This window comes from Charadrius vociferus, unplaced genomic scaffold, assembly GCF_000708025.1.
Source record: "Charadrius vociferus isolate BGI_N301 unplaced genomic scaffold, ASM70802v2 scaffold15, whole genome shotgun sequence".
Taxonomy (NCBI): domain Eukaryota; kingdom Metazoa; phylum Chordata; class Aves; order Charadriiformes; family Charadriidae; genus Charadrius; species Charadrius vociferus.
Window position 1 is genome coordinate 10,195,735 of NW_009650064.1, and position 20,474 is coordinate 10,216,208.

The 20,474-nt window shown below is 40.8% G+C and overlaps 1 protein-coding gene across 1 annotated transcript in view; it reads right to left on the bottom strand.

The window, feature by feature from the left end:
• Positions 1 to 19,580: 19,580 nt before the first annotated feature.
• The window catches only part of CA2 (carbonic anhydrase II), a 25,035-nt gene continuing 24,141 nt past the window's right edge, over positions 19,581 to 20,474 (bottom strand). Inside the window, exon 7 of the mRNA XM_009891945.1 lies at positions 19,581 to 20,444. Coding sequence (XP_009890247.1) covers positions 20,325 to 20,444 — 120 coding nt within the window. The 3' untranslated portion in view covers positions 19,581 to 20,324. The remainder of the gene's footprint in view (positions 20,445 to 20,474) is intronic.

The window sequence follows — 20,474 nt, forward strand, 5'->3', positions numbered from 1 at the left end:
CTGTAGAGGGCTGAGATCTTTCATTCCCCCCAAAGGAAGGATTCTGGACCAGCTGGGATGACATGTTCTCATGGAGATATTCAAATATGCGATTATTATGTGCTATGTCCTTACATGTTCTCAGAGCTCGCTAAGTCATATGATAATCCGTTCTCCTGTGGAAAAGCCAACCTATAATCTTCCCTTCCCCCTTTTCGTGGGAGACTCTAAGAAGTCAGTTGAGATACGTGCAAAGGGTGTGGGCAATTTAGGGATGAGGTAAGACATTTTATAATTTATGCATTGTTGATTGGGCGTAAATTACGCCGGATGGCTATATTCTGTGAGTTTCTGGTAGTTACTGCCTCGAACAAAATCCAGCTACTTCTTGTCAGTGTTTAGAGAAAAGCAGCCACAGTATCCCTGGTCTCTTTCTCTTGTTGAGGGGTGTACATGTGCTGGTTAGGCCTTGAAATAAAAATGTTTTCAGATTCTGTGAAACCCTTTGTCTTTATGTCAGAGCAGAAGGGAAAAAATGGTCCTAGAGGGCAGCTGCACGAGTGAGTGTACCTCTCATCTCTCCCATGAGGAGCAGCCTCCAAGGGCTTCCCATTCCTGGAAATGCATGGATTTAACAAACCTCTGGCACCTTCACCTGTAAAATCAGAAGGCAACTCTGCCTCTTGTGTGTTACTGACAGGAATCCCCTACCTCGTTCTTCCCCAGATTTCAAACCTTAGGGATATTCTGCCCCACATGAGCCAGATGGGGAGGTAATTGTCATTACCCATTGCAATGTCAACGTAACTACTTTCTTTATCTCCGTGTACTGCAAAGGTGAAAGGAGAATGTGCAAGCCATAAAGACTTTGCTTGTCCTTCTGCATTACTCAAGAAGGGAAGCTAGACTTGTAATCAATCTTTATCAATTATATATTTTTGTCTTTGCACTATTTCACTACTTAAAAAAGTGTCAACTGTGTCTACATTTTCGGGGAAATACATAATCTGAAGTCAAGAACACACATATTGAAGATAAATTAATATGTAAGTGCCCTAATCTAAATATTCCCTTCTTTGACTATTACCTGAGTCACCTGGGTGATTTGTACAATAGGTAATGCACAATGCAGCTGATCACATTGATCATCACTGGACTATTAAACTCCAGAGGGTCTCTGCCACTGGACTGACAACCAAAAAATTTCAACAAGAAAACTTTTCCAGGAGAATGTTATACACAGATCTCATGAGGGACTATCAAATCCAGCAGAATATCCTTGTGTTGTCAATAAACTTTGGCCTAAGAATTATTATCCAGACTGCACAGAGGACACCTTAACTAGGAAAACTCATTTCGATGTTTTTGCAAAGTTAGCCCCTGGCAGTTGCATTATAACAGGTCTCTTAATAAACACTCTTATTAACTGCTTCATGCACGTTGTGATAGTACCCCAGTACATGTTTATCTTATTTTATACCACCTGTCTTCTAAGATTTTTTTCTTCTGCGGGGAAAAAAATCCCACAACAACTCATAGAAACACATTTTAAAAATAGTTTCTAATCTTGCTGCTTTAGTGCACTTCTAAGTTCCACTGAATACAGACAGATATGATCAGAGTATTTTTTTGTTTGTTTGTAAAATGTCCATGGAGATATACATACACAGTGAATGTAACATAAAGGCGAGGCCACAGTGGTGTTATTCTCGTGAGAGAATCAACTTGGGGTGCTAAGTGGATATAAGGAAAAAAAAATGATTAAAAGTCGTTGTAAAAATCCCTTTTACAATGGAAATCTTTTTTCAATTTCCACTGCAGAAGAAATTATACATCTCTGGTAACGCTTGTTGAAAAGTTGTTGCCATGAAACTATGCAGGCCAAGAAAAAAAACACAACTGTCTGTGGCTTGGCTTGGCTTACAGAGTTATGCAAGGAAGAAGAACATACAAGGCATGCTCTTGCCCTTTGCATCGTCTGTGCCTCTAAGAGGTTACAGCCTACATGTGGTGAAAGGGGCTTCTTAAAAATGGTACTTCTAGTCCTGTTCAAAAGGAGCAAGAAGGTGGTAGACCCTTGGCTGATATCCCCTCCATTTCCCCAGGGCCAGGCTAAAGTAGCCACTGGCACGAGCTGGCCTGGAGAAAAACTATTCTCTCAGATAGCTCAGTAATACTGGGATTTGGGTAAGCTCTTGTCTGTAACCGTGTTCAGAAGCGACCTGCTGCTCCCAGAGACGAGTACAGTGGATTCAGGAGTAACAGATTTGGAGAAAAAGGTCGGTGTTAATCTGGTACTGTGGCGTGGAAGGGGCTGTGGGAGTGATAGAGAAGGGGCCTGGCATTGGGGGAGCTGTGCAACAGGAGAGGATGAAGATGGATCTGCACAGAGAGGCTAGAGAGTGAATGTACTCCAAGGTGGTTATTCTTAGGCTACACCTGGTGCCCTTGGTTTGTCATGTTGGGAAGTCCGCCAGCTTCCTACAGCGATTAGGCATAGCCTACAGGTCGGTTTACTACTTCATTTTGAAGGCAAACTTTCTGGCCACTAGAAACATGTTTTTAGTAGAGTGTGCCTGGCTGTGAGGTTAGACAGAGTGGGAGAGTTCATCTGGTTTAGACAGTATGCCTTGAGGTTGTTCACACGGGGCGGGGGTGGAGGGGGAAGGGAGGGGTGTGATTAGAGGAGAAAGCCAATGTGTGAATTCACCTTTTCCATCACTTCTCAGTGAACTACCTCTGGATTAGAGGCCTTCCTCAATGAAACTCATAATCAAAGTGGATGGTTTTTTATGTTTGAATTTATTTGGTCTTTCTCTGAAAAAATAAACCTTTGGTTTTGTCTTTGAAATCTTTATTATTTCTTCTCGTAAACATCTATGCAGGGCTCAGGGATACTGGTCCCCTTCCCCCATATAGGACTGAACTTTCTTTAACCCAGCCCTTCCCATTCACAAAAATGCCTCTTTGACCTGAGTTATAAAGCAGTTGACCTTTCCACCTCCACATCCCTCATTCATATGCAATTCTTCTAAGATATCTACATGACACAGGCCATCTTTATTAGTGAACACAAAGAGCAGTTGAACTTAACTACCTAACAACAACGCCTGCCTTTTAAAAGACCTCAACATCTGAAATGTATTTTAACATTGTATAAAATATGACATTGCTGGGCATCTCTGCCTCTCGCACATCTCGCCTCCCTCTCTACAAGGAACTGGGATGGCAGGCAGCCATTCTCACTTCTGGCAAGGTGAAAACTTTGGGGTGAAGACACATGCAGGATTGTGACAAACATTCCTCCTAAAGAAGCAAGCTTAAAAAAAAGAAAGTAGGCAAAGCATCCCACTCCCTCTGTACTTGTGTACTGTAAACTTTGTCCATTGGTACAATAAAGAAACCCAGGAGACCATTATGTTTAATTTCCTTGCAGTCTCCCCAGACGGAGAGCTACAGACACAGTGCAATCCTGTCTTCTAAGCAGGAGACACATCTTGCAGTTTATGTGGTGTCAAGCTTAATGGACCTCTAACACTGTCTGCTGCTTTTGGAAAGACTTTTGGAAAGGGGTTTTTTCCTTCACTGCCATAACCCTTGGATAAACATTTATGCCTTCTAAAAAAAGCATCTCAGGATGGCCACGTTTTGGGACTACAATACAATTGCTTTGCACAAACATAAATAATAACAAAAGTACAAGAGAAGGGAAGAAGCTACTCAAATACCTTTTATTTTGAGTAATATCAAATTTGCTGCTACCAGCTGCCATACAGTGTGCAGGTTCCCTACGATACATCCCGGAGCTGCCTTACACAGAAAAAATTATAGCATAAAATAGGCCAGCAAATAGCATTAGTTCTCCTTTTGGCATCTGATATTTGGTGCCACCATATGTTGATCCCACATGCTGAGAATGCTTCCTTCATCTAATGTTACCTTTTTTACCAACTGATGCTTTTGTAGAAGATGAGAGATCTCAGTGCAGTGGCTGCTTGCATTTGTTCTGCCAGGCTCTGTTTGCTGCAATGGCATCATTCTACGTCTCATTAAATAGTCAAGGTCAAACCAGCAACTAAGATCTCCTGTATGTGGTTCTCTGTGGGTGGCTAAATAAATGAAGATTTCAATAAATATTTGATGTCTTCTGAGAGATGAGAAGTAACTTGCTTTGTTTTTACAGAAGGTCCTGGGCTAGCACCGATTTTTAAGGAAACAACCAGCCCGTAAGATATGCGTAAAAGCAATTGTCTTAAACCCTTATGCTGCAACACTGGCAGATCTTCATTTAATGACAATGTTTTTGTTCATATGATTTGTAGTTCCTGATACACGAAGTCATCTTACTCTGAAAGGAGCATTCCTCCTTTGTCTGCAGAGGCAGGATTCCCTCCCCCTCCCTTGCCCTGTTTTCTACACATGCTCTTGCATGGCTGAGCATCAGCTTCTATTATTGCTCATACCATGAATGAGCAATACCTGCAAAGAGTGGCAGACATGTCTCCTATGAAAAATCCTGCGAATGCATGTCCATGGTTATGGCATCCCCTTTCTGTCACAGAATCATAGAATTGCTAAGGTTGGAAAGGACCTTTAAGATCATCAAGTCCAACCATCACCCACCCTGACAAAACCACCTCTAAACCACGTCCTCAAATACCACATGTACTGTTTTTTTTAAACACCTCCAGGGATGGTGAATCCACCACCTCCCTGGGCAGCCTATTCCAATGTCTAATAACCCTTTCAGTGTAAAAATGTTTCCTAATACACAATCTAAACCTCTCCTGACATAACTTGAATCCATTTCCTCTCGTCCTATCACTTTTCACCAGGGAGAAGAGGTCAGCCCCCACCTCTCTACAACTTCCTTTCAGGTAGTCATAGAGGGTCATAAGGTCTCCCCTCAGCCTCCTCTTCTCCAGGCTAAACAAACCCAGTTCCCTCAGTCATTCCTCATAAGACTTGTCCTCCAGACCCCTCACCAGCTTTGTACTCCTTCTCTGGACACACTCCAACACCTCAATGTCCTTCTTGTAGTGAGGAGCCCAAAACTGAACACAGTACTCGAGGTGGGGCCTCACCAGTGCCAAGTACAGGGGGGATGATCACTTCCCTAGTCCTGCTCACCACACTATTCCTGATACAGGCCAGGATGCTATTGTGGGCAGCATTCGAGACACTCGGCCCCACCCTGTAGTGCTGCAAGGGGTTGTTGTGACCCAAGGGCAGGACCCGGCACTTGGCCTTGTTGAACCTCATACCATCGGCCTTGGCCTATTGATCCAGACTGTCCAGCCCCCTCTGCAGAGCCTTCCTACGCTCAAGCTGCTCAACACGCCCCCCCAGCTTAGTGTCATCTGCAAACTTACTGAGGGTGCATTCGATCCCCTCATCCAGATCATTGCTAAAGATATTAAAGAGAACTGGCCCCAGCACCAAGCCCTGGGAGACAGCACTTGTGACTGGACACCAACTGGATTTAACTCCATTTACCATCACTCTCTGGGCATGGCCACCTAGCCAGTTTTTTACCCAGCGAAGGGTACACCTGTCCAAGCCATGAGCAGCCAGTTTCTTCAGGAAACTGTCCTTGGGGTCCCCAAGAGGACCAGTCAGTTATTTGTGAAATCCCTTGCCTTGAGGAAATTCTCCGATAGCAGAGATCTGGCAAAATCATCTCTCCACCATCCAGTCACAGGTTTTTCTCTGAGTAGCAACCACTGTGGCCTTGCCCGAAGACTGATTGTGCCTGGAGTCTTGCCATATATTAAGGTTTCTGTTTGTTACGTTTCCTAGAGGGATTCATTGTTGGCTGACAAAACCTGGAGCCATTTGGGACTGTCTGGATGTAGATGTTGAATTAACCACAGCCCAAGGGAATGAAATGGCAGTATGCAGTCATCTGGGAGGGGAGCGTGGAGTGGTGGGGCATTCCCCTATTCTCCCCTGGAACTCTTTTTCCAATCTCATAGATCCACTTTCATGGGGTTTGACCATGTCAAAATATAGTCCTGGTCCAGGATCCAGACTAGAGATAAGTTTAATTTATATTGTGTGATCAGTTGTGAAACAGAGCTCTCCGACATCTGCTTCTGTTCTGTCTGATAGTCAGTGGCAAGGGATGGTCCATACTGTCTGTATGAGAAGCCGAGGTGGAATCAGACTCCAGAAGGCAAATAACTTCCCTTTCATCCTTCTCTACCCCACAAAGATAATGTATGTGGAGGGTCTGCTCACTGGCAGATTACCTAAGGATAGATGACATCTATGTAAATGTTCTAAATTTCAAAACAGGACAAAAGATGTTCATTTTTGATTAACATCTTTTGATTGAGCGTGAGGCTGACCTTTGCAGAGACTGCCTAAAGCAGATAATAGGCTTTCTGAGGTCAAGAAGAAGAACAATTAAAACTCCAGACTAGGAGTATAGGGAACCCAAAAGTGTAACGCATGATGTATACATATGACAAGATTTCAAAATATCTAAAGCATATTTATATGAATGCCCAATATATTAGGAATTTAAAAACAAACGTAGGGAGCGACACTAGAAGACCTTGCAGTTATTTAATGCCCTTTCTGTTTGTTCAAGCTGAATTCTGTAGGGTTGTTCCTTTCATTCCATGTTTATTCCAATTCTAGAAGTAGACAATTTTGTGCTGATTTATGTAAGACTTACAATTATATGGTAAGCTACTGTAGACAGGATGGGCACGTATATCTTCTTTTATGTGCTAAGTCAAAGAAGAAAAGTTACATTGACAGTATCACGAAATGTAGGTATACAGTAATTGTCAGTTTTAGCAAAAGAGTATAATACTATGAGTGTTATTCTCTTGAAAATTGCAATAGAAGTTCTGTTTCATTCTGAACATGACTACAATCCCTGTCATTAAAACACCACGGTTCCCTCTCACTCCTGCGGCTGGTAAAATTTTTCTGTTCCAGCGAACAATGGAGTTACTGTCTCAGTCCTCTCTCTGGTGTATCCCATATATGCTTCAGAAAATATTGCATGTCTGAACCTCCATCTGGCAAAACCAAAATGAAATATTAGCATAATCAAACTAATAAGCACTTCCAGAACACTGTCATGGACAAATGTATCCCACTAGATTCACTGTAAGCCATTGAGTGATACTTTTGTTTATAACTGAATCAAAATGGCTCCATATGTTTTATATTCATTCATTTTGCCCATAATCAGAATATCTACTTTGTTTGAAGCATCCAAAGAACAACCCTTTTTTCTTGCTCTAAAAAACAGGTGGAAGCATTATGATCATTAAAGAGCTGATTGCCTGGACTTATTAAAAAAAATAATCATACATTTATGCCCTATGGAATGGCTTATGTTTTGGACATTTACTCACAAAAAATTGACAGAGAAAAAAACTCTATACATTTAGTTTACTATACTATTGAGTAAAGTTGCTATACTTTGAGACACTGTCAGTCAGGTCTCAGCCTGCAAGTTGTGGTTTCTAGAGCTACTAGTTCTAACAATCTTCTCAGCACTGCTGCATATGAAAGATAATTAGAGAGAAATGCAGGCAAATATAGGCTGATTGACTTTGACTGGGGGGGTTGGTGGTTTGGGGTTTTTTGGGTTTTGGTTGTTTTTTTTTCTGTAGCAAAATTAAGCTGATCCTTGGCAACATACCTGAGATTTTTAATGATTTCTGTAGTGATATATTTCTGAAAATTGCCACTCAACTTCAGGACTCAGAGACTGAGTGAATTGAAGATGTGTCACAGTCTCCCCGGTGTGTAGGTTGCAAAAAAAAACCCTGTTTCTGCAAAAAAGAGGCTGAATCACAAGCAATACCAGGCAACCTGCAACAGTCCTTTAGAAACGAGAGACGGCTTTTACCATTTGCCAAACAGTGGGAAAAGTGTGAAGATGACTAAGATGATTCAAAGCCCTTTTAAAAGCCCTTGCATGCCTCATCATGTTCAATTTTACAGAGGGTAATTTACTCCCACCACAAATTTTTGCTACATTCACATGAAAACCTGGAAACTGGTGTGAAGCTAGTGTAGTACTAGTAGAAGGTACTAGACCTAGTCTTGGAAAGCTTCACTCTCCATGAAGTCTGAGTGGGACTGTTAGGGGAAAGGGTGTTGTAAGAAATTGATTTTACATTCACCTCAAGAAAGCAGGAGCTAAACCTCTCTCCATGATCTTGCAGGATGAGGACACAAGTCTACTTACTGTAATGAATTCTTGATTAGAAACTCAGCTCCTATCACACCCTCAGGAATTGTCACCATAGATCTGAATCAAAGTTGAACACGATTATAGATATTAGTCTACAGTGGTGAAGAAGAGACTGCAAAAGAGTAAGATGAGAAAAAATGTTTTCTATTGCCTGGTTGGGCAACAAACAACATTTTTTCTCATCTTACTGTTTTTTCTGTTTTGATTGTGTTCAAATTAGTAATTTTCAGCAGGGGCTACAAGACTCATGACCAAACCCCAGTCCAGCAGTTACTCCAGCCCATGTATTTTCTAAAAAAGGATAAGAAGCATGGAAAAAAGTAGCTAGTTTAAATGATAAATTACCTATTTTGTTATCAGCTCAACACACTGGGCAATGTAATGCTATCTGTTTTTAGAATGGATTTCATACTGGAGTCAATGGCAACCTCTTAAAAACTGATAACGTATTAAGGTCCTTTGTACTTTTGTACTATTCTTGACTTCTGGGATGACCACCATCAAGTACTGAGGAACTGTTGAAAGTTGGTGTCCTGAGTTTTTCAGACTGCTGATAATGTCTTATCTTTATGGCCAAAAAGAATAATTTAAGGTAGAAAACTTCCTGTCAGTTACCTTGAGAAAGTAATGCAGTTATTGCCATCTCTTTTTCTTTGGTTGGTTCCTCTGTGCCTGGTTTGCTATACTCAAGAGCTTTTATTGTATAACTGACATATTTAAACATTTCCATTTGTCTCTCTCTGGTGTATGTTATTCTTTTATTGCTTTCAGTGTGATGATGTAACCATGGCCTAACCCGTAATAAGCCTAGGTGTGGAACATTAAACTGAAAAAAAGAGAGATAAAATGCATAATATCCTTTTAAAGCTCATAAACTCAAAGCTTTATTCAGCACATGTTTATAGATGAACACTTAAAATATTTTAATATAAGAACCCGTGACAGATTGACACTATCATAGAGTCCCAATTAGAACAAGCCATTCAGTTTGAATAGATAAAATACGACTGAGTTTTCATTGGGTGTATTGAATCTGTTGAAAAAAGCTTGAATTTTATCAAAAAAAGGGGTAAGGAACATGACTTGTGTCTCTTCATCTTCTATGAAATGAAACAAAGAGTACATAAACAGTGACAGAAGACTTGTTGGTGCATGGCTATAGCTGCTGAGGTCCATAGCGTATAACACCTATCAGAGGACATGGTTGCTTCAGTTCCAGGGTCTATCTTTACATGCTGTAAATAGTCACAAAGTTGACCATCACCTTCTTCCACAGTGTCTGATTATGTGCCATACAACAGATCAAGGGTTAAGGGTTTGTTGTGCTTACATCATCTGGGTTACATTTGTTTCATGGTTATTTTGCCACCAGTGAACTTATCAGAGATTTTCTCTATCCAGAACAACTAAGAACAAAATATCAGGTAAATCTACTCCTGCCTGCTGTCCCTTTGGCAAACACGTTTAGGTTGGCTTCAGAGTATCCTTTTTTTTTGGTCTTTTTCTTGATGCTGTGGTTGTAGGAAGAGATTTAATGTGGTGGTCTGGATGTAGGACTCACAGATGACCGTAAGGGTAGGTGGAAAAAGCATGAAAAAAAATATTGACAGACGTCATTGACAGCGCAGGTCCTACCAGGACACCAGCAGAAGCCAGAGCAGACACAGAGCCCACAGTCATAAAATGGACTTTAAGGTGTATGCATTTCCTGGACCATGATTTAAAGCCCAAACTCACAGACCATCACAAATGGCTCTCTGTGAAGGAATTCTGTGGCACTGGTGTAGTTTACGGTCATGAGAAAAAGCCCCTACAGAACTCATAGCTGGGGGAAGGGCTAAATAAAGGACCTTTGATTGAGACATGGCAACAGAGGTAGATGGGCTCTAATTTGGTCATAGTATTTTTATTTAGTGAAATTCCATTGCTACAAATCCCCATTGTATGCCAGTTTTTGCTGTTAAATCTATTTTTATTAACATGGAAAATGAAATAATCTCAAGGCCCTGGAGTAATCTTCCCAGTGTTTCACATACACATGCAATATTTTCAGATTTGCTGAAAAGAAAAATAACATGTACTTGTCTGGAACGCTCTTTTGCCTAGCTCCATCCTGCAGTGATTAATTACAGTTGCATTTCAGTCCCTTGGAACGGAGGGTTTTTAATAGAAACACTGCGCAGTGTGCCACCCTTCTCAACTCTGCATACCCAGGCTGGGCTTGTTGCAGCAGGTTTTGCTTACATCCAAAAATGCCTTGCAAGAGCTGGAGCTGGTGAGGATATTTTCAACCTCAGAAGTCTGCAGAGATCTTGAGTCATAGCCGGCGCAAGGCTGGTGGCATGTACAGCAGCTCGCAGGAGAAAAGCTCTGTGGTTCAAAGCTGACTGTTTAAGCAGAGGCTGCACGAGCGGTGGTGCTATCTGGGTCTAACCCACCTTCTCCTGACTGCTTCAAAGGGCTGAGAGCCCTCGTTCTCTCAAGCATGTCTCTATTGCTCTTGCAATCAGTAGCTCATTTCTGACTGCTGGGAAATTAAGAATAGTCTCATAGTTAATGTATGAGCCTTGGGTTTCATTTCTGATTGTACAGAGCATGACTTTGGAGATCACTTCTATTCCTGTGTTTGCTTCTATTTCCTCCATTGTAAAATGCAGATAATAACAATTCCAAATGCTTTGATTTTATCCACACTGCTGTCCAGAGCACTAAAGAAAATCAGTTAGACAGGGAAACACAAAGCTCAGCAAAACAAAGGAGCAAGCTGCCATTCCTCAGCTGCTCTGACACAGGTTGTCTCTATATTGGCAGTAGCCTTTGTCTCGTCACACAGCGTGCAGCTGCTGTTTCACAGTGCCCCAGTTATCCCAGGGTCTGTATTTTCAAGACAGGGAACACAAGATGGGAATCTATACCAAGAATACGTGGCAGGTCTACATCACTGTACTCAGGGCCTAAATGAGGACGGAGGGAAAGTGAAGGTAGTTGTATGAGACTTGAAGTAAGGTGCAGGGAGGAAAGTGTCAGTGGTTCCAGCTGAGCAAATTCTGCACTTGAATTTCAGTGAGAGAGGGACAGCGGACTGAAAAGTGTGGGTGACAATTATGTGTTTCTTGAACACCTCTCTTCCCTATTGGAAGCTGACATATAGTCAGCTTTAAATATGTGTCAGCAATTTTTTCCTGCTAAATCAAAAGGAAGGCGCTGGAGGGTTTTCAGACTCCAAGAAGGACTGATAACTTTCATGGCATTACCGCAGGTTGTACATGTCAATACAGTATTCCCTTTGTGACATTTTGCAGTGCTGCCAACATTCACAAATTATTTCCAGTTGAAAAAGAATGTATCTAAGAACCACCTCTTAAAAGAAAATTGTTATTTTTCCTCATCTTAAGAGAAAATATTATTGAGATTAAAAAGAATGAAAATGTCCTAATTTTCTCTTATATTTGATTAGTTTTCTTTCTTTGTATTTACTTGTATGTCTTTAGCACTCTTTACTTGGGGTGTTCAGACCAATGCAGGTCAAGATCCCCTTATTGATTAGCAGCCGTCACTATGAATACACACTAATAACACTGGGGCTCCATGGAGGCACAAATATTTCTGTGCCTACACTGCACTGCAGAAATAACAGGTTTAGTCAGTTTTCCTTTTTCTCTCATTATTTTCCAACTTCTCCTTACACAGTAGCATAAGTTTTAACAAAATGCTAGATTTCTTATCTGGCAGAACAAGTAGAGAACAGATTTTGAAACTGGATGGAAGAAGCGTAATAACTTTTTCAGATACCCATAATTAGCTAGGTCACAAGATGTGCGTAGAGTGTGTCCCTATTTCTGTCAACACCTTGCTGCCTTAAAGTTAGGCTCTTAAAGTTATTCCTGAATCATTCATTAAATGCAGATTAGACTTGCTGTCTTACCTAATCAGGCTTGCAGGCTGTGAATTTCCTAACAGTCTGGTGTCATTAGCTCTTCAGTCACTGGGAATGCAACAACTACAAGCGATGGCTGCCTGTGACAGGCCCGATTTTTACTTGGCTCCCCATCCCTCTTGGGCAATTAGCTTCATCTGAGTCCTCGAAGCATCTTTTAGTAAAGCCTTTTTTCAACCCTAGTGGGAATCTCTCGTTCCTGTAAGCAACCATAAGCCAACGTATGGTGTCTGAAATGCACAGCACCTTTTGCTGGAGCAGCCACGTGTCCCAGTTTTTCCCTATTATTAGTAGTAAACACTTCAAAAGGTACAGTTTTGATCAAAGTGCAAAGGGTTGAAGACAAAGATAAAGCAACTACTAACTTAACAGAAATATTTTGTTTGGCTTGATGTGGATTATTTGTTTTGGGTGATAATTGGTATATTGGTTTTCTATTTCATATCGTCTCTAAGACTAATGGTCTCAGAATAACAAAAATATACACTGTTTCAAAGTTTTATATTACTGAAAGCACAATTTGCTGAAGGAAGAAAAGCTTTTCCTTTTCATGAACTGGGATTGACATTTATCATGTAGGCAGATATATTGCAATAGTTAGATATGAGGCCCAGGGTCTAATAAAATACCATTCATATATATATTGTTATTATCATATAACTTTATTAAACATACTATGGTGGTGGCATGACAGACCAGTCATTATTACCCTGACATAACGTGACTTCTCAGAATGAAAATCATGTCAATATTCCACGAGCTTAGACTTTTTCCTGTTTCCTATTTTTCTTTCTGAAAGGCAAAGATACTTTCACAGTCCTCTCTCTCCCTTTAACCCAGATAGCTGCTCAATGCGTGGAAAATCCTCTGAGAAATAAGAATGGATTTTCACATGGGAATGATCTGACATATCGATTTACCTGGGGACTTTACAAGGATTAGATAATTAGATGAGAACAGAACTTTACTCAACAGAAATTAAGAGCTGGATCCTGCAAATCACTTAAGAGCATGGTCAGATTTCTTCACATGAACAGTCCTGCCAGTCCAGCTCACTCCTATTAGGACAGAAGCCACCTCTGGAGTGACAAATGAAGAAATTTCAACATTTACCCTGTTACCTGCTAGACTGTGAGCTTTTAAGGTGTTTGGAAAGTCAAGGTCCTAGTATGGAGGTTGAGGCCATCCAGAGATGATCTGTAACACAGTGCTTCTGTGGTGATCTCTCTATGGACTCTGGCAGCCTTGAAAAGCAGGAGCTTGCACCATTCATGGTTTTCTTGTCCTTTAGCCACTAACTATAATGGTTATAAACTCAAAACTGGCACCTGGAGTACGAGGCCTGAAAACAGCCCTCTATGCATGCGCTGTGCTAATGGGAGCAGTGCAGTCCTCATTTCACTTTTGAGTCTTTAGGGAACCTCTGCGAAGCTGGAGAAAAAATGAAGAGCATTTTCTCCAGCCACCTTTACTACAGATGATTCATCCAGCTTATCTTCTCCCTGCTACTCCTCAGGATAAATCCCTAAACTAAAATCCAAAGGAACAGGACACCTGACCTTTCAGATATTCAGTCTCCTGACTCCACTCCTCATGGGAGGAGAATGGCCTTTCCTGTGAAGGGAGTGTGGCAAGCCAATTGAACTTCGATTAATGGATGGGATTACTCATGTCAGTGCTTAGTCACATCAGAGTTTTCATGATCAGGCCCTAATTTTTTATATTGCTTCCCCCACACCCTTGAAGATATGATGAGTTCTTCTCCAGAGACAGACATGCAGAGCAGAACATGATATTTAAAAAATCACATCAGGGGCATTTTACTCATTCTGGGGTTACTGCATTTTTTATCTGTAGGTTTTATCATTCATTGAGTGCTTGTTTATGTCTTTAAAATAATTTAAAATTCTTTGGTCTCAAAAGGTCATCTGGCTATGATTTCCATTGCTAGTCAAAAAGCATTTAAGAGGGTCTGATGCACTTCTACAGATAGCAGGAGGAAATTATGTTTACCACCCTCTTTCAAGCTAATCTGCAAAATGCTGTCCTTTCAAATGTCTCCCAGGAACACATTCTGAGTGCGGATGGTATTTTTTTTCAAGCCTTGTTTTTCTCTTCTTTTCTCCTGCAAAATGTTTCTTTTATTTTCTTTCATATTTCTATCTTCTTTCACAGGCCATGGTTATTAATCACTAAAACAACCAAAAGACATATTCAGTGCAAGCATCTAGAGGCCTTTCAGTTTTGATTTTGATTCAAGGAATATATTATTTAAGACTGTCATTTGAGAATAATGTAATTAGACTATTTATAGTAACTTTTGGAAGAAATACAATCAATAAAGTGGTGAAGAGATGCATCATCTGAATTATAATATCCTGCATCATCTGATGTATCATCCCACTGTATAGTCTCAGGTTCTTCTTCTTGTACCATGTTCAAGTCAGCCAGCTGAAGAGGAATTTAGGCTGAGGAAAGAGGAACTTCTTCCCTGACCTTTGAGTAACTCAAAAGTAGTATTCTGCTGCTAAACAGTTTTGGAAAAACAGGATAATTGGCTATCCTTCCTCTTTTTTTTTTTTTTTGGAAAGGGCACTCTGCTTCCACTGTCCTTCCCTGCTTAGGTGCACTGGAGAAGGCTGTGGAGCAAAGTGGGAGAGAAGGTCCCATGAATCCTCACACTAGCCTGCTTTTTCCTCTAAATATGGGGTGGCACATGATCAGCAAAGAGGATCCGTACTAGTCACGGATTCCACTTCTTACACTGATGAATGCTGCAGATAGATAGAGTCCTCCTACCTTATTAGAGTGAGCTGAAAATTTGGACCTGGCCTTCGGGCTAGGAGATCAGCATCCAGAAGAGAGAGCCTAGCTCTGCTTTCTGTGAAACCTGTCAGCCTTGGTGTGTCTTTTGTGCCTCTCAGAGACACCCTTTTTGTGGCACTGCAGACAGAGAAAGATTTCTGTCTGTGTTATCCATGGTGCAAGGCACCCAAGTGCCACACAAACTCTTTTTCCCTGTTTGATCTTGGGGCTTTCCAGACAGAGAGGGAAACAAAGCTGGAGAAAGGGCTGGAAGGAATGTCCTATGAGGAGTGGCTGAGGATTTGGGGTTTGTCTAGTTTGGAGTAAAGGAGGCTGAGGGGTGACCTCATTGCTCTCTACAGCTTCCTGAGGAGGGAAATGAAGAGGGAGGTGCTGAGCTTTTCTCCCTGGTATCCAGAGATAGGATGCATGGGGATGGTTCAAAGCTGCCCCAGAGGACATTAGGAAACATTTCTTTACTGAAATGGTGGTCAGATACTGGAACAGGATTCCTAGAGAGGTGGCCGATGCCCTAAGCCTGTCAGTGTTTAAGATGCGTTTGGAAAATGCCTTTAATAACATGCCTTAGCTTTTGGTCAGCCCTGAAGTGGTCAGGCAGCCGCACTAGCTGATCATTGTAGGTCTCTTCCAACTGAAATAACCTATTCTATTCTAGTACTTTGCGGCAAATTTTCCAGGTCCTTGAATACTGAGTGATGTTAAAAGGCTTATTAAAACCTACCCCTCAAGAAAATACGTAGTTAATATCCACCTGTCTGCTCTAATCACATGTGTCTTGCATATTGTCTCAGTGCATTTCTTCTCTGTTTCAGGGCATGAGTTCAAAGAAGTAGTGACTGCCTTGTCATACATATATATGATACAAGATGATAAAAGCAGGGCTTATATATTGCCTTTTTCAAAATGTCCTGAGGATATCTTTTTACTGTTTAATATGCTGCAGTGCATTGACGTCCTCACTGGACAAAACTGACTTTAGTCTGGGGTTAGGAGCAACACAGCTGTACCATGTTAGCACCATGCCCTGATGAGATGGGTCCATCAGCTCAGGCAACATAGCTACATTGCTTTGAGTTCTGAACTAAAGTGAGCATCCTGAAGAGCTTGATGTTGGGTGAACATGAGAGCTTGGGGAATCACTACACTGTAACCCATGCTGGGATGGGGACGTACCAAAAATAGCTTTGGTTTGTGGCTTACATAAAAAACTAGTGAGACTTGTGGTCTAAAATTAGTCAGGGATCCCTGAAAAGTTTTGTCATCGTACCTCTCATGGTTTGCTTTGGAGCCATGATGGCTTCACACATGTGCCCGTTGCACTTTTAGGAAGTTGGTGGCTGGGGAGTCTCATAGCCTGAGTGAACCATCAATGGCATTGAGGCAGCACAGCCCTTTACCATCATACTGAAAGAGGAAGGGGGACAGCAGTGGAATGTCCAGTTACCATATAGAGTCAAAATACATCAAACACTCAATATAAGCAACTGTCACCAGGTGCTACGTGACTGTATGAGATGCTGTGGTTTGGAAGAGGAAGTGGCTGATGTTAGAGGGTCCATGGGAACTTTTCAGTAAAGCCACTGCCTGTACTTTCATCACTGCTTGTTTCTATGATATTAGATTTGACACAGCTGTTGCTTGCAGGGCTTTTCTTTGAAGAGTTAGAAAATCCTAAAGCTGTCATTTAGTGAGTGATACTCTTCTATAAACTATATGGACTTCTATAAATATTGCTGACTCCATGCAGGGCATTATTATCTAATCTCCCAGGGAACATCTCTAATCACAGTCTACCCGCCCATGTCAATCTAGGACACATCCAACCCTTAGAAATAGCAGTGGGGAAATCATAAAATGTTCTAACACATGGAGTTGGCAGACAAGTGCGAGACAAGATCACAAACTGTGCAAAATGAACAGTTTGCAAGTGAACATGCTTCTCTTTCCTCCATCAAAGTGCTGGCTGAATGTCTTACAATGACTGCAAATTAACACACTAGCCTTTTTTCTTTTCTTTTTTTTTCTTCTAAATAGATTTCCCTTTAATCAGAGCTGCCTACTTGACAGTAACATAGTTACCCACAGTGGGATCGTCTTCTGTTCCATGACCAAAGTGGTCTCTTTTTTTTCATTATGAATTCATAAACAGTTTTCCACTTGAAACAGGTCTGAGTGTGATGTTAGAATGGATGTTGTTTTAAGTTTGCTGTTGAATAACTGCAAGACCTAGTTAAAACCTCTTCATACAAGCAAATAGTGAAGGAAAATAGAGGTCAGGGCGAAGAACTAGATACTTGTATTCACCTTTATCTTAATGGAACTCACCATTCAGGAGATGGATCATGAAGGCCAGAGAAATTGTTTTCTTCATTTCTGGGTGGCTTAATATATGTCTTTCTTAAAAAGGCGATCCATTAGTTGAACAAGAGCCTAACCACAAAGTGTGAATTTGTGATAAGCTCATGTACCATTTTATGCTGGAGAGGGTTTTTTGTGAGGATTTTGAAGGGTGATTCTTTAAGTTTGTTAACTTAAAAAGAAAGAAAAAAAAAAAAAAAGAAAAACGAAGAACAGTGTTCCCTGGTAGACCATACAGGTGAAACACACAGTAGGGTCTTCCTGTATACCATGTATATGACTTAGAAACACCAACTTGCATTGTCTGTCTGAATACAGAAGTACTTCATATTCAGCAAAGGCAAACATATGGCACTGGCAACATTCCAGGTAAACAGGCGCCTGCAAACAAGATGATAAATATATGGCTCATGTTGGTTGTCTTCACTGTTACTTATTATTTATGGAGCAACCTTGAAGTGAGTTGGAGTATGAGATACGGAACTTTTTATTGCAGCAGTGGTTAGGACTTCACAAGCATTTTCAAGTTTTTACCCTAGCTGTTAGACAGAAGTTCATGTTCTTTGTCACATACCAGCCTGGATACTATTTAAGCTGTACAGGTACCAATGAGATTACCGCTTCTCAGAAAGTCTTATTACCTAGCAGTCAGGGTATCATAGTTGTCAAGATATGGGCTTAAAATTTGAAAATCTGGGGCTGTCACATTTTATTGTTTAATTTTAGTTTTTAATTTTAATGCCATAACATGTAATAATTATGTAAAGAGTAGGGTTGCTACCTTTGAGACCACGTTCTGGCATACAAGCACAATTCCAGGAAAGAGTTTAATGTTTGCGATTGCTAACAAGCACTTTGCTTCAGCAAAAAGATGCTACCTACTGAAATAAGTGGGTCATAAGCCTGTAGGTCTCCATCCTCGGAGATACTCAAATGATGCTCCTGCATAACCTGCTTGAGCAGAAGGGTTGGACCAGATAAGCTCCAGAGATCCCTTCCAACCTCAGCCATCCTGTGATTCTGTAAGGTGTTTCCTCTTGGCCTGCTTGAACAGCTTTAAGCCACAATATATCAGATCTAGACTTCTCATTTTAGGGGTGTAACCTCCCTTGCATGTGTTGCACTCAGGCCTGTGGGTGACACTTCAAGTCAGGAAAGTGTTCAAACCACTCAACAGGAAGAACCTGAATTAGTTGTCCTAGGAAGAGACAAGTACCTTCATAGCTCCATTCAGAAAAGCTTAACTTAGAACAGATGACCTGCAGTAAAGGATCCCTTTGTTTTTCTGTTCTGGTTTTGTTTTGGTTTGGTTTTTTTTTTTTGGTGGGAGGGGTGGAGGGTGTTTTAAATGGGGAAGTTTTTCAAAGTGGGAGATTTGACAGCATTTTCTAAAGATGTTTGTATGCACTCTGAAAAGGCTTCATTCCCATCTCACACATGTAAAGATCCTGGAAGTTGCAGAACCTAGCCTGCCCAACTAGTATCTTATAAATTACAAAGTGATCCCTGATGGGGTAGAAAGCTCATAATAAATTGCCTTGAAAACTAGGACCAGAATCCAATGCGATGAGAGATTTCACAACAGCCAGGAGCCTGAGAAGGAGGGTAGGCCCTTGTAGTATTTGGATCCTGTGTATTTAGAACAGATTTATATTTACATATCTATTGCTTATGTGTTGATGAAAACACAAGAAATCAGCTAGTAAGGATCCAGCAATGGAAGTTACTGGAAGCCATTGTCTGCTGAGCAATATTTCTGTTGAAAAAAAAAAAAAAAGCTTCTGTTGAAATCATTCATATGACATGATGCTGTCAGGCTAAAAAACAAATGCTGGCTGGACAGCCTTGAAGGATTTGGTCTAGTTGCAGAAATGGATTGAAGAGATGTTCTGCATAAAGATGAGGCACCCTGCTTTTGGGCTGACACATAAGGGCAAAGTTTAAGCAACAGGTTTAGAGAAGCCCATTCTTCAGTACGATTTTGTTCACAATTCTTGTGAGGGGATCTTTAATTAGGCAGTCAACTTTGATGATAATTTGTAGTGATTGCTCAAAACTAACACTTCCTTCTGCTATCAGAGAGCTACTTAGAGTAAATTTCCTAACATATCCATATAGGTTTGTATTCATCTTCAGTGTCATTGAAACCAATTCCCAATATACTATATGTTTAGTAATTATGTTTAATAAGCAACAGCACAAACAGATTAGTGACTCCTTTCCTGAATTAAAATAACAGCATGGAAGCAAAAATATAAGTATAGATTTATTAGAGAAGTTATCTAAAATACAATATTATTTTCCTCTTTAAATTAGAGCATATATTATTTCAATGAAAAGATATTTTGTATTATTTCTATGGTAATAACAACTTTTAAAGATAATACTTAATTTAGGACATTTTTAATTAAAAAAATCCAACACTACCATTAAGACATAATCAAGGTTGTTGATAGCATGGGTAAAAGTGTAAAATGGTCTCAAAAATATTTACATGTCAGTTTCTTAAAATCTAAGTAGTCTAATTCTCAATATTCATTTTGCTTTACTTTCTGAAAATACTTTTTTTTTTTCCTAAATCATATCTAGCTTCTGTATTCCTGTGCTTTTCACAAAGCTTCAAGTTATCGCTAGGTACGTGTACTATCACACCTGTGGATGAGGTTTCTTAAAATGGCTTATTTCACTACCACCATATCCTCTCCCAAATAGCCAACATACTGTTTGTTATACCAAAGTGTCAGTCGCAGTAATAGTCACCAAAATGCACACAGCCACCACCCCCGATGCCTCCCCCCAACCCCACACCTTAAGACCCCTTTCCTATTTGGCCAAGAGCCTTTCACATTTCATTAGCTGGCTTTTTAGACGCAGAGCGAAAGAAAGAATGGATCTGGGAGACAAGATGTTGCCAGGGCACACACGGCAAAGGTTTGATTTGTGCTTAGCGAAAAGGGCTCCTCACAAACACAGCAATTTCTAACACACTCAGCGCTGAGGTTACTGGAAGGAAGCTCTGACTTCTCTGCTCTTCAAAGGCTGACACGGGCGCCAGTTGTCCACCATATGACACACGGGCTCATTCTCAGCACTGAAGCAAAGGCCACGGAGTTTGCACATCTGTGGAAAAAGGCACAAGCATCCTCAAAT